We start from the raw sequence: 14,560 nt of genomic DNA, 5'->3' as shown, positions 1-14,560 counted from the left end.
TTGCCTACCTCCTCCCCTTCCGTTCCACACTCTCTGCTTTTACTCAACTGATCTTTAGTTCTTCGAGAGACCTGAATGGCTTATCTGCTTTGAGGACATAGCTGTGTTGGGGGTTGAAGGCAGTTTTCAGTGTTCTTCAGGCAGGTGAAAAGAGCGGGATGTGGCCACCCACACTGACCCTGGATCTGCTCCTGCTGGTCAGTTTGTCCCTCGGCGCCCATGGTGATCGAACATCTTGCAGACCTCAGCGTTGCACGCTTGAATGTATCCGCCGGGTAAGACTTCATACTTTTAAGGGATCAGTGGTGCTGTTTCATAAATTTTGCCAAGCTTTAATGTTAGATTCATAAGTCATTGTTATGCAAATACAAACACAAACATACATGTATATATTAGGATACACAATAAATGTTTTGGACGTGGTTAAGCAATTGACCATGAAATATACAAGTTGGAACTCAATATTCTCCAATGAGATTCAATCTGAATTTCAAAATACAATTCGCACCTGGAAATAAGGGTTTAGATTTTATTTATTTTTGTCATAAATAGATTTCTGGGTCACTAATCAAATTGATCAAATTCATTAAATGTATGTTTCACATTATTGTCTACTGAAATTCATGCAAGTATATACTGACTAAGCTGAAGTGTGTGTGTGTGTGTGTGTGTGTGTGTGTGTGTGTGTGTGTGTGTGTGTGTGTGTGTGTGTGTGTGTGTGTGTGTGTGTGTGTGTGTGTGTGTGTGTGTGTGTGTGTGTGTGTGTGTGTGTGTGTGTGTGTGTGTGTGTGTGTGTGTGTGTGTGTGTGTGTGTGTGTGTGTGTGTATATAAATACATACAGTCAAACCAAATTTATTCAGACACCAGATATAATTTTTTACTAGTGGGTGCAGGACACTATAGTTCATTTATGTAAGTGAGGATAGCAAAATAAAGTAAACTGTGACACATTATACACAACAATTCTTCATATAGTGGACTACCAGTAAAATGTATACAAATATGGGACCAAATTTATTCAGACACTTTGACCTGACCATGTTTTGCTCAAGTGTTGTTTCTTTAATTGCTAATGCGACCTTTTACACCACAGACTGAACAAAATGAAGCATTGCTTGGTAATTGGTTGACCTAAATTGGTATTATCTAAATGTGTGCTTAGATAACTGAGTGGCTGACTGTAAACCATTTCATACCTTTCTATCAAAGTCATCTGACATTATCAAGATGAATTTGTTCTGACACAGTTTAACTGAGTTATTATCATATTATATTACCATTTTCAAAACTATAGCGAATAAACTGTGTGACAAAATGTTGAAGGTGTCTGAATAAATTTTGTTTTGACTGTATATTTATCGAGTAACTTTCACTTTCATCACTCAGACTGATCTTAATCTGTGTCTGTAGTTCTTTTTACTCCTCCTTTGTTTCTCTCTCATGGTTGAAGATTTTTAGCCTTTCGTTTTTTCTTTATCTGGTTTTTCTGGTTGCTTCAGGTCAGGTACATAAAGATTTTTTTTTCCAGTATCTGTCAGCTTTATATAGTTTGATTAACCCTTGTGTGGTGTTCATATTTTTGTTATTCAGCCAGTGTTCGTTGGTCTGGTGGACCCGCTGCATTTTGGGGTTTTTAATTCAACACAATCAAAAATGATATGTTAAAATACTCAACAGATGTTTACTTCATCCCAATTACAAGCAATATAAACAGCATATATGGTTAATATTTTATCTTTACCTTTGTTAGATCACATTTAAGAATTTCAACCTCGTGTGGGAACGGCAGGGGTAGAAACAAAACTCACACTTACACACAATCTCTCTCTCTCACACGCACACACACACACACACACACACACGGGGGGGGGGGTTGTGAAATGACATTCCATAGGCGTAATGGTTTTTATACCGTTTAGGGGTAGGGGCAGTGTAGGGGGATAGAAAATACGGTTTGTATTTTCTATCCCCCTACACTGCCCCTACCCCTAAACCAACCCATCACAGGAAACTGCACAGTTTACTTTCTGTGAAAAAAAACTCATTCTGTATGATTTATAAGCATTTTGAAAAGTGAGGACATGGGGAACGTCCTCATATTTCACCCTCTTTTTGTCATACCCATGTCATTATACACATTTGTGTCCTGATATTTCACAAAAACATGCCCACACACACACACTCACTTGGATATGTGGTGTATGGTTACTCTCCATAGGCATAATGGTTTTTCTAATGTACAAACTGTATAATCTATCCCCCTACACTAACCCGTTTTTTAAATTACAAATTGTATTGTCGGCATAAGAATTTAAGCAAAAAGTTGGAAGTACAAAGGAATTCAATAGGTTCATGTCACACATATGATAAGTGGCCTAGAAATGTAATAGCTCATATTTTCCCTGTTTAACCACGGTTTATTTTTTCTAAAGTGGACAATGTGTATTTTCAGGGAGACCCAAGATGTGAATACTGCCGAATCTCAGCAGACGATGTGCAAATTTCTCCTCGTATTCCCTCCTCCAGCCCTTTTGGAAGTAAGCCATGTTAAATGTATATGTCCAGCGCCCCTAATAATCCAGCTCTGCCAAAAACCCAATGGTTTTGTAAAAAGGAGTTGATGAAATGAGGCGTCGTAACCTATTTGATCAGTCAGTAGGACACACTTGACTGAATGTAATTGAATAGGTTGTTTTTAATTGAAATGATTTAGAGCTGGACCAGCAATGCAAACAAACTGACATTGATTTATTTTGCATGCTTTTTGCGGTCACTAAAGTACATTTTGTAATCCATCCACGCCATCACTAAATGATAACATGTGAAATGTTTTTCCCTTTCACAGCACTCAGTGCTGACGTTCCAAAAGGAAAACTGGTATCTTTGTTTGTTCATGCATTGAGAACTGCTTATGGCGTCACAGTCATTGTAACGGTCACATTTCAGGTTGCGTGATGGTGGATAATTACCCTCTCTTTTGTTGCATTTGTACCTCCAGTTGTTTCTATAATTTCACTAAACAAGACAAGCTGTTTTACGCTCTAATTGTTTGCAGCAGTTCCAGGAATCACTCATATCTGGCATTGCTTGAACCAAACTATATATCATGTATGATTTTCAGCTCTTTTCCAAGTCTAGTTAGGATTTTATGTATTTCAAAGAACTATTGTTCCCTGCTGTTTTTAACTTTGTGTCATCTCAAAGATTTCTAGCTTTCGACTGTGTACCACTTGTGTAATGAAAACCATTTAAGGAATCAGGTCATTAAGATAACAAGAGCTGTGTGGTACTGTGTAGTAACTCTTCTCCTCGGCCAGGTTGCATTCCTTGGCCTTGTCACTCTTTTCTAGGCCAGGACACCCCAGAGGTCTGCCAGCATTATGTTAAAGCACCACGCAATATTCACATCGAGGTTGAAGCCAATAAAGATCCAACATATGATACCATTACTGTGTCATGGAACCCCAGCCAATATGGTATTGATTGACAAGTCTGCTTGTCTGTTGGTTGATGGATACCTGTCTGTATCTGTTTGTCTGTCTATGCATAGATCTGTCTGTCTGTCTATGCATAGATCTGTGTGTCTGTCTATGCATAAATCTGTCTGTCTATGCATAGATCTATCTGTCTATCTATGCATAGATCTGTCTGTCTGTCTGTCTGTGGATAGATCGATCGGTCTGTCTGTCTATAGATCTGCCTGTCGATGGATAAGTATTTCTATCTATCTATCTATCTATCTATCTATCTATCTATCTATCTATCTATCTATCTATCTATCTATCTATCTATCTATCTATCTATCTATCTATCTATCTATCTATCTATCTATCTATCTATCTATCTATCTATCTATCTATCTATCTATCTATCTGTCTGTCTGTCTGTCTGTCTATCTATCTATCTATCTATCTATCTATCTATCTATCTATCTATCTATCTATCTATCTATCTATCTATCTATCTATCTATCTATCTATCTATCTATCTATCTATCTATCTATCTATCTATCTATCTATCTATCTATCTATCTATCTATCTATCTATCTATCTATCTATCTATCTATCTATCTATCTATCTATCTATCTATCTATCTATCTGCCTGTCGATGGATAGGTCTGTCTGTAGATGGATAGATTTGTCCATCCATCCAATCTATCTATCTAACTGCCTGTCGATGAATAGGTCTGTCTGTAGATGGATATCTATCTATCTATCTATCTATCTATCTATCTATCTATCTATCTATCTATCTATCTATCTATCTATCTATCTATCTATCTATCTGTCTATCTGTCTATCTGTCTATCTGTCTGTCTGTCTGTCTGTCTGTCTGTCTGTCTGTCTGTCTGTCTGTCTGTCTGTCTATGGATAGATCTGTCTGTCTATCTATCTGTCTATAGACCTGTCTGTCTTTGGATAGATCTGTCTATAGATGGAGAAATCTGTCTGTCTATCCTTCTATCTATCTGTCTGTCAATGGATAGGTACGTATCTATCTATCTATCTCTCTGTCTTTCTGTCTGTCTATGGATAGATCTGTCTGTCTATGGATAGATCTGTCTGTCTATCTATCTGTCTATGGATCGATCTGTCTGTCTGTTAATGGATAGATCTGTCTGTAGATGGCTAAATCTGTCTGTCTATCCGTCGATGGATAGATCTCTATATCTGTCTGTCTATCCATCTATCTGTCTGTCAATGGATAGGGATCTATCTGTCTGTCTTTCTGTCTATGGATAGATCTGTCTGTCTGTCTACAGATCTGTCTGTCCGTCGATGGACAGATATCTATGTCTGTCTGTCTTTCTGTCTATGGATAGATCTGTCTGTCGAAGGATAAATCTGTCTGTCTATCCATCTGTCTATGGATAGATATCTATGTCTATCGGTCCGTCTGTCTGCTTGTCGATGGATAGGTCTGTCTGTAGATAGAAAGATCAGTCTGTCTTTGTCTATATATCCATCTATCTGTCTGTCTGCCTACCTATCAGTCTGTCTGTCGTTCAATATATCTATAATTTCTTCTATATCTATCTGTCTAATTATTTGATTGACATACACAGGTATTGCATTCTTGCGTGGATTTCAAGTAACCCTTCAGGCCCTTGGTGGATCTCAGGTCTCATGTCAGCTCTTTCTCCTCGGTAGCAATCTGTCACTCACCCCTGCACAAGCCCAGAGGGTATGTTAAAAAAAAGACACTCTACAAATTTGGTAGCATCCAATGTAATTTTATTGTTGTTTAAAATAGTGCAATCTATTTTCAAACTATAAGAAAAAACAGGGCATGTTTTTTTCTCTATAGCATCTTTTTCAGAACATCTATAGTTAGTGTTTCCATTTTTACATAACTTTCAGCTACCATGAGGTCATGAGATCATGTAATGTATTTCCTTGATGGTTTTCACAGGTGTATCACTCAGATCCCTTCACGCATCTGTCTTTGGATACCAAGTATGTCGTGACTGTCATGGCGCTGCCCATCCCCGAGCAGTGGGACCAGTTCTATGACAAGAAATCGTTTTTCACACAAAGTAAGCGCTTCACCTTTGATTAAAAACAACGCATGTAATCAGTTGATATTGATAGTCATTAACCACGTTAACAACTCATGCCACTGCACATTAAGACAATCAGTTGACAAATGCTGGAGTTGAAATAAACTTGACAAATGCTTCTGTGTGTTTTCAGCATGTCCTGAAAAAAATGGCCTTGAAGAGTGTAAGAAAGGTGAGCGTTGTAGCTGTGTTTCCGTTGATCATGGCAAAGTCCTCAGATATGTGCGTTCATGTATGTCCTGTCATTCATTAAAGACTGGTATCCCAGATACGTTGAGGTCCACCAGGAGAACCAGGATGTTTATGTGACCTTTAACCTTGCACCTGAGCACTTTGAAGTCCATCAGTATTTTTCATCATGTTTCGGAGGTGGGCTGCGAAATTACACAAGCATCAAACCGGTGGGTTTTTATAAATAAAAAAATGTGAAATAAAAGAACAGTAACAATGCCTATAATAGACTTTAGAATACAGATATTATTGTTATTTAATTACGTGTAATATGAATTGGTTATTGTAGTATCATTGAAATAAACACAATTTCTCAAATGTTTACCTGATAATTATTCAGTCAGAGTAAGGTTACTCTTTATTTTAAAGTGACGTAGTTACATTGTACTTACTCATATAAGTACTGAGTAATATTCACTAACTACATGTATTGCTATAGAGTTACAGTTAGGGTTTGGTTTATGGTTACTTGTAATTATGCATAATTTACTGTTATTACTATAGTAAGTCCAATTTTGTTGATATCCAGGATTTCAGTCTCAACAAGACACATCACACATACCGTTTGCAGAATCTCCGAGCAGGTACAAACTACACCTGCGAGGTGAGTCTTCAATCATCAGATTGGGTGTGTGTTTGTTTAGCCTTCTGTGTAATTAAACTGTCATTGAATGAGAGGGAACACAATTTCAGTCACAACCCTTTAGAAGTCTGTGCCAAAAGTCTTCTGCAAATATTTGTCACTTTGTAAACGCATAACTCCCAGAGTTTTCCAGTACAATGTATTGCCTATTGCTAGTTTTTGTGTTTTTCTTCCTTCCAGATTGCTGCCGATGTTGTGGATGCAGTCAGGAAAACATTCGTTGTTGAAGTTAAACATAGCTCTGAAGGTAAATTTGAACTGTCAATCAAAAAAGATCAAAGTGTAAACTGATTTAAACTCTTAAGGACATAGAGTTTACTGTAAACGCTGAAGGCAAAGCCTTGAACGCAACACATTTTTTCCTCCTCGTCATTGAGCACAAATGTGTTATGTGTGCAATGCTTTGCCTTCAGCTCGTAAAGTAACTGCATGTAGGACAACATGTCAAGGCAGCTTTTAAAGAGGCGACACCCAATGAAACTTAAATTTGTCTGTTCACTGTCATAATCGGTTTGGTATTTTTTCCCCTCTCACGAACAGAGCTGCCGACTGCCAAATTCACAGAAAGCCCTTCACTGGTGGTGCTCTTGTCGGTGGGAATCCTGCTTGTTGTTACAGCAGTGCTCACCTTCACCGTTCTCTACAAGAAAAGACTGAAGAAGAAAAAAGTACAGACCAAAATGAGACCAGGTTCGACTTTTACTACAAATCGATAAGTGATTGTACTTCATTGACATACTGGTCATTGACAAAACTGTTAAAGGGATAGTTCACCCGAAAAGGAAAATTCTGTCATCATGTACTCACCCTTATGTTGTTCCACACCTGTATGAGTGTCTTTATTCTGTTGAACACAAAAGAAGATATAAAGAAGAACATTCTTTAAAATATCTCCTTTTGTGTTCTCATACAGGTTTGGAGCAATTAACGCCGGAGTAAATGATGGAATTTTCCTTTTCCAGTGAACTATCCCTTTCCGGTTGTTAAGTCTGACGTCACGTGGCAGCGCTTTCGGGTCCAAACGCTCTCATACCACAAGAAAAGCAACAAACGGTGCTAATATACACACACAATGTGGAATAATACTACAAAAAAAATTATAATCATAACCTTTATCTCCATACCAAAATTCCAGATGGCCAGACAGTGATTCATCTTTTATAAATCGTTAAAATATTAAAGAGCACCTATCATAGAATTTTGAAATTTACCTTTCATGTAGTGTGTAACATAGATCTAAGTGAACAAAAACATCCTGCATAGTTTTGAAATATGACAGTACACCGTATTTATAGTTATTTTCTTTCAAAAGTAAGAGTCGACTCTGAGTCATTTTTAAGAATCGTTAGAAGACCGAAGCTTTTTCTCTGACTAGATGACGTCAACTTGTCAAGTTATTTGAATACGATACGCCCACTTATTGCGCTCCAAGACGCCAGTGAAAACTAGAAAACATCATGGCGACGAGACGCTGTGTTCTGAAGTGCCACTCAAAAGCAAACTTTTTTCATCTGCCCAAGGATGAGCATTTGAAGACTAAGTGGCTTGAAGATAAACCATACATCGTCGCGATTGAGTGTTTATTAGTCGTCAAATGTATGTTTCGCGATCTCAGGAAGCTTTTATTATGGACTTCTATTATGGCACATGGTATCTTCTTCGTCTGTCTGTACCATATATGAATTACATGTGCACAGAGCGCCCTCCGGCTGCCAGTATGAATTGAAAACAACACATAAGAGACTCAATCGCTCATGAATAGGCTATCTGCGCATTTTGAGGAAGTATTGAATAAAAAATACTCCTCTGTTTAGAAATTTGACACAGACATATGAGAATCTATCAATATGTCTCCTCATCTGCACACTTTTGAACTAAAAGCCCTGAGGGATGTTGATTTGTCGCGAGTCTTCGTGAGGAGAATAGGAGTTTTTTTTATGAATGAGATCAGTTGAGGCTAATATTACAATCAAACGGTACAGACAAGTTTTCATATTCATAACTCCTGACACATATTAACAAATTACTGTCACTATAAGACTTTGATGGGCGTTCCGTTTCCGAAAATATCTGCACAGACTATACCAATCACAACTGACTGGGTCATCGGACCAATCACCGCAGGTTAGCATCATGTAAAGGCAGGGTTTTGAAAAGTGAATCACTAAAGGAATCATTTGAGAATCGCTGTCAAAACAGGTAAAAATAAATGCATATTATAAGAAAACTAAAGTCTTTTTTGTCATTGCATGCATGCAAAACTGTTGTTGGGGACTTCTAAAACAATATTTGGAACATTTTAAATGCCATGATAGGTGCTCTTTAATGTCTGTGACGCTGTGAGCACAGAGACTGTTGTGTAGACTGTAAGTGTTTAAAATGTTTGACTTTTTTAAATTTTTGATGTTTAATATGAATAAATAGCGCTCATTCTCAAGTGAAACGAGTTAAGGCTTGGACCCAGAAACGGCATTCCTTACGTCACGACTTAAAGGTCCCGTTCTTCGTGTTTTTTTGAAGCTTTGATTGTGTTTACAGTGTGCAATATAACATGTGTTCATGTTTCGCGTGTAAAAAAACACAGTATTTTTCACACAATGTACTTATCTGTGTACCGCTGTTTTCACTGTCCTAAAAACGGCTGGTGATTTCCTTGTGCTATGAAGTCCCTCCTTCAGAAATACGTAACGAGTTCTGATTGTGCCAGCGGTTCCCGTGTTGTAATTCGACCGCAGCTTAGCGCACGTGCCAGCAGTTCCTGTGTTGTGATTCGACTGCAGCTTAGCGCACGTGCCAGCAGTTCCTGTGTTGTGATTCGACTGCAGCTTAGCGCATGTTGGAAAGGTCACGCCTCTTAACGGAGAGATGTATGCGTTCAATAATCTCTACAGCGTCCCTGGGAAAGCCAAACAAAGGTGATTTGACTCCTGGATGAAAATAACAGCGTCTCGAAGACATGGCGATAAACACACTCAATGCAACAGTTCCTTTTCTCCACGCGACACGTCCACTTCTCCACGTGGGACAGCAACAAGACCGCGCCCCCTTTTTCGCGTTTCTTTGTGGGCGGAGTTTAGTCTGTTCTACTGCGCTACTGACGTAATTAAAGAAGGAAGTACCAGGATGTAGTCCAAGCCAGCCGTTCGCTGTAGGCTTTGAAAGGGAACTTCTGTTAAATAAAATATCTCGCTTGGCATTGAACTTTGAGCTTTATAATTTTACAGGTATTATTTATGCTCTAACAGCAACATTACACACTAACTAAAGTTTGAACAATGGGATCATGCGGAATGGGACCTTTAACAAGCGGTTAAGCCACACATTGTGTTCTGCTCTTAATTTATCCATGTTGAATATAGCAGGGCTATGAATTAAGGCTATAAATTAATTAATAATCTGGCCACCTTTTATTAATATAATAATCCTTTACAACTGTTTCTTGTCCGACTGTATGAACATGATCCCCGTTGTAAGCCATGTCACACTTTAGGCAGTCAAGACGTGTTAAAAACGAACGCACACACGAAGTCTCGTCCGGAGTTTTACATCATTAAATGGTGAATTGAAATGGTGGCTAGCAAACAAATGGCTTCTCTTGAAGAGAAAACTGGAAAAACAGACCATGTGTGTGGCGCAAGTGGTGGTTTGCTTTTGTCTCACTAATTATTCATCAGGTTCTGCGCTCCTATTGGTTTTTAATTTGATGGTTAAAAGGTCAAATTTAACGGAGTGTCTGTTTACACCAAGTGCAAATAGCCCACCTTATTGGCAGAGGCTATTTACACTAGCTCCCTGCGTTACCATGGAAACACAAAGCCGCTTTAATATCTGACTCCGCCCACTGACAGAAGAAATACAGAAGAAGCTGGATTGTTAACAGTAGCAAGTTATGACGCACATTGAATCTGCTTAATTCGCTCTACTCCCTTTTATCAAAACATATCAGATCGGAAAGGCATTTATTTTCAATACAAATAGAGAAAATATAAAAAAGTGGAAATAAAGTGTCTAACGTGTTTAATAATAAAGTGTTTATAGGTTAGGGTTATGTGTAGGGAGGACTTTATTTTCCCAGTAAGGCGGCATCCATTTAAAATTTTTAATAAATATAATAATTTACACTTTGTTATTGCTTACCGTTCAATGTACAACAACACAAATAGTATCTGCCACTATTTACGTATAAGCATAAAACTACTACTACTTACACTTATTGCAAAGAAAATACTGCTGTATTTACATAGTGCAAATAGAATCTATGGCTATTTTCACTGGTGCCAAAACATAAATCAGCGGTTGGAGAACGTCAAACTTACGATCAAAGACTTCAGATTTTGGCCTAGGATCTGAGGAGGCCAAATCGTGGCCAACATCTTGCAGTGTGAACCCAGCTTTAGGATACATATGTTTTGTACTAATGGCCAATTATGTTATTTCCTATTACTCAGAAATCATCGAACAGTACTATGACAAAAAACTGGGTGAAGGACAGTGTGTTTTGCTGGACAAAACCACCCGTCCCCCTCGCCTCCTGATTTGCTACTCAAGTAATGATGGTCCTGCCCACGTCAGTGTCGTGTTGCAACTGGCTGCTTTTTTGCAAAAGCACATGGCCACTCAAGTAAGTGTATTATCAGACAAAGCATGCTGAGAATGTTTGTATTTTTTTTGTAGACGTTTTTTCCCATCAATCTTTAAAGGGCCATGAAACTCTACAAAAACGTTTTGTTTGAGATTATTAGACATGAATTAATAGGAATGTATGTTGTGTATTATTGAAAACAAAAACACATCACACATTATTTTGAACATTATGGAGAATTTTAAGCCATTTAGTTATTTCCAGTGTTATTTTACTATTGTTTATGTAAACAAATGAATGTTAACAAATTAATATAATAAATACTCTAATAGTATTTATTATATTAATATTTTGAATTTGCTTGCATTTGTATATTTTTGTATAAGTTTAAATTATGCCATTTTCTCATAGTTTTAATATTACTATTTAACAACTATTTTTTTATTTCAGTTTCTAGTTTATATAAACTAGAAATTGACCAATAAGTTTATATTGGCCATTAGAATCTCAATAAAAAAGTATAAAATATTATAAATAAAAATGAATAAAATCATTATTTATTTTTTTACACACACACACAAAACATGTCTATACATGATTATTTTGACTCTATATCTCTTAATTATTTCTTATTAATTCTCCTTTTTCTGTTTAGGTGTATTTAGACTTGTGGGAGGCCTTGAGCATTATGGAGGAGGGAAGTATGGGGTGGCATTGCAGGAGAATGAAGGAGTGTGACTTTGTCCTGGTCATTTGTGGTCATTTGTGGTCATCCCGAGGTCTCCATCAGAACCAGTCTGAGGATGAGGAACCGCTGGAGAACACCGCCTTAGCTACTGTTTCCATGATCGGAGAGGAGCTGTGTCGTGCCAAAGCATTGGGTCAAGACCTCTCCAAATACATGGTGGCCATTTTTGAGTATTCGCAAGAGTCTGATATCCCAGCGGCCCTAGGTCTCGCTTCAAGATACACCCTGACTAGAGACTTGCCTTTGCTCTTCTCCCATCTTCACGGAGTGGCTTTGCAGAAGCCTGGCGTTTACCTACAGGTGGAGAACATTTCAGAAAGCGGCTATTGTAAACTCCCAGCTGGGGCTGCACTACAGCTGGCCATCCAGGAGGCCAAGGCACAGATTTCCATGGAGCCGACCGAAGAGGAACATGTAGGAATTCCAATCATTTCTTAAGGATCTCAAGAACTGCATTGATTAATGCACTCACACCCCAAAGTATACTTTGTTTTTTTTCCACAGTCGTACATAGCCTTTCAAAGTATAATACATTTGATGTGTGCGTGAACACTGGTGCTCGACGCGTGCAATAGAAAGATTCATCCTTGTCCAGTTTCGGCGCTATTTCTCTCCAAAAGTTATGAGTGATAAAAATGCCTTTGCACTCTTTTAAACTAGAATCTCGTAATCCTCTCACACAAGCACTTGTTGATTTGTTTTTGCCATCTTCAGTAGTTTAGTTTGTTGTTGTTGTTCTAGTTTCATCCTCGGACGTCACGCCCATGGACCGTTGGCTGAAAGTCTGATGCATATGGCAAACACTTCAAGAGTTTCGAAGTCGTCATCTGATTGGTTGAATTCTACAGGATTTCCTGGTGACGTGTGTGTGTTGCGTTCTTTAACGGTCCACCTGGATACCAAGCCGCCATGACGCCAAACCCCCTCATGGAAGAGGAAAGCCGTCGTGTTCACAACTGTGACAATGAGCGCTAACCAGGATCAACTAAGCGCTGGATTTTAAAAAGTGTGTAAAGTTTGCTTGCACAACTTTCTTGAATGAATCATTTGTTAGATGCACGCCGGTCTGTTATTGTAGGGGCATCAACTTTACATTTTCACGCCCCTAAATATGACGCGGAACAAAACAAACTGATTGGTTGCTTTACATGTCGGTCAAACGTCCTCTGGGGCGGTCCTTGACCAATGAAAGCTGCGATAGAGTCCAGACCTTCTGCCCTCAGTCTGGCCACACAAGACTATTCTTGTAACTCCTCAATTTCTTTTCTGACTGTGAAACAATGGTCCAGGCCAGTGTTGCCATCTTATGGGCAAACAAAAAAATTAATAAGGCTGTGTCTGAAATCGCATACTCTCTTTTTGAATAAGCAAATACTTTGAATACAAACGCTAAAAAAGTACGTTCTATGTAGTATGCGTGTGTGTAGTATGAATGTAATCAGGACGCACAACATTCGCCATGTTATTATGTTATCATGTGACCTACAGAGTCAGTTGCGTCGCTTCGCTGCCATCCTCTCGATGCGCACTTTTTCCTTTTTCCTTATTCCTTAGATTGTTGTGAAAAACAAATAAGAGGGAACCTGAAATACAGAGAGAGTTGCCGTGGGATAGTGGCCCTGTCCCAAATGGCACCCTAAACCCTCACGGTCTTCCTCTGAGTCTGCACTTTCACGACGTAATGCCGCTTTGACTGCCGGGAAGAAGTCCGCTGCGTAACTCGCACTAGTGCGGGCTCGGCAGAAGTGCGCATCGAGGGCGCATGTCGACCTGAAAGGGGGCGCTCGTGAGCACCCTTCTGAGACCTAAAATGATTAAAGGTGAACTATGTAGGATTTTTGCAGCAAAACATCCAGAAACCACTAGGCCAGTGTTATATATTTTGTTCAGTTGAGTACTTAGAATATCCCAAATGTTTTCAACTATTTGTAAATCGTGAGAAAATTGCTATTTTAACCAAGGAGCCGGGACGTGTGAGCTATGCGTGTGAGGGAGTCGCCTGTCGATTGCGTCATATCTGCATCCTCGGTCTCCGGTTTTATTCAGTGAAACACTTTACTCTCACTGCAGTGTGAACAAGTGTCATAGCAGCCGCCGAGCGAACGTCATAACTTCCTTTTCAACACACTCAGATATATCTAATACGATAAACAGAGCTGCGTAACCTCACACTCAGCACTGGAGAAGAGGAAGTGCCGCCGGCAACCGTGTCATAATAAAAGTCCCGCCAGCGACTATGCCATAATAACAGTCCCGCTCTTCAATCGCTCCTGCGGCCTTGCTCAGCTCCACAACACTCGGTCCTGCTCTGCTTCAGACTACAGTAATGTTAATAATCGCATCCATGAACATGATTTCTGCCCGAGTCCTATCCTGACTGTTTCCCACCGGCTGTGAGGTGAAGACCACATGTCCCGAGATTCTGCGCTCAAACGTGGCGTCATCAAACTACGCCTTTGTTTTGAACAGGCGACCTCTAGTGGACGGAAAAGTTACATAGTGTAGCTTTAACGGACACGCGCACGCAACGGCCATTGTAAGTCCACAAGACCGAAAGTGCACATGAAGTGTGCTATTTGGGACAGGGCCAGTAAAGTGTCCATTGTATGCACACTTCAGAATCTCGCCGGAAGTAGTAGGTCATCCAGGTACTTTTTGCTTACTCTTTTATGAGTACTGTGAATTCAGACATGCTTTTTTTTGTCACATACTGTTTTTTGATCAACTATATAGTAGGGAAGTATGCAATTTCGGATGCAGCCTAACATAAAATAAAAGCATGTGTGTGAGCT

At 39.1% G+C, this 14,560-nt stretch overlaps 1 protein-coding gene across 1 annotated transcript; it reads left to right on the top strand.

Annotated features, from left to right (window-relative positions):
• Positions 1-35: 35 nt before the first annotated feature.
• Positions 36-14,560, top strand: LOC307117534 (interleukin-17 receptor D). The gene is made up of 12 exons (XM_079802432.1): positions 36-275; positions 2,454-2,538; positions 3,319-3,477; positions 5,070-5,188; positions 5,417-5,540; positions 5,698-5,736; positions 5,820-5,965; positions 6,325-6,399; positions 6,619-6,685; positions 6,979-7,128; positions 10,887-11,059; positions 11,676-14,560. Exons 1-12 carry the CDS (start codon positions 159-161, stop codon positions 12,204-12,206), a joined length of 1,785 nt encoding a protein of 594 aa, XP_079658558.1. The 5' UTR covers positions 36-158; the 3' UTR covers positions 12,207-14,560.

The sequence above is a fragment of the Gobio gobio genome (assembly GCF_949357685.1).
Source record: "Gobio gobio genome assembly, chromosome: 21".
Classification (NCBI taxonomy): domain Eukaryota; kingdom Metazoa; phylum Chordata; class Actinopteri; order Cypriniformes; family Gobionidae; genus Gobio; species Gobio gobio.
The sequence above is the reverse complement of the archived record's forward strand: the minus strand, read 5'-3'. Positions and strand labels throughout refer to the sequence as shown.

What these genes read in the sequence shown, in the direction of transcription:
- LOC307117534 (XM_079802432.1), top strand. Translation starts at nt 159, where the DNA reads ATGTGGCCACCCACACTGACCCTGGATCTGCTCCTGCTGGTCAGTTTG. An exon ending in ATTACACAAGCATCAAACCG is followed by an intron (nt 5,966 to 6,324) that starts GTGGGTTTTTAT and finishes GTTGATATCCAG; the next exon opens with GATTTCAGTCTCAACAAGAC. An exon ending in AAAAGCACATGGCCACTCAA is followed by an intron (nt 11,060 to 11,675) that starts GTAAGTGTATTA and finishes TTTTCTGTTTAG; the next exon opens with GTGTATTTAGACTTGTGGGA.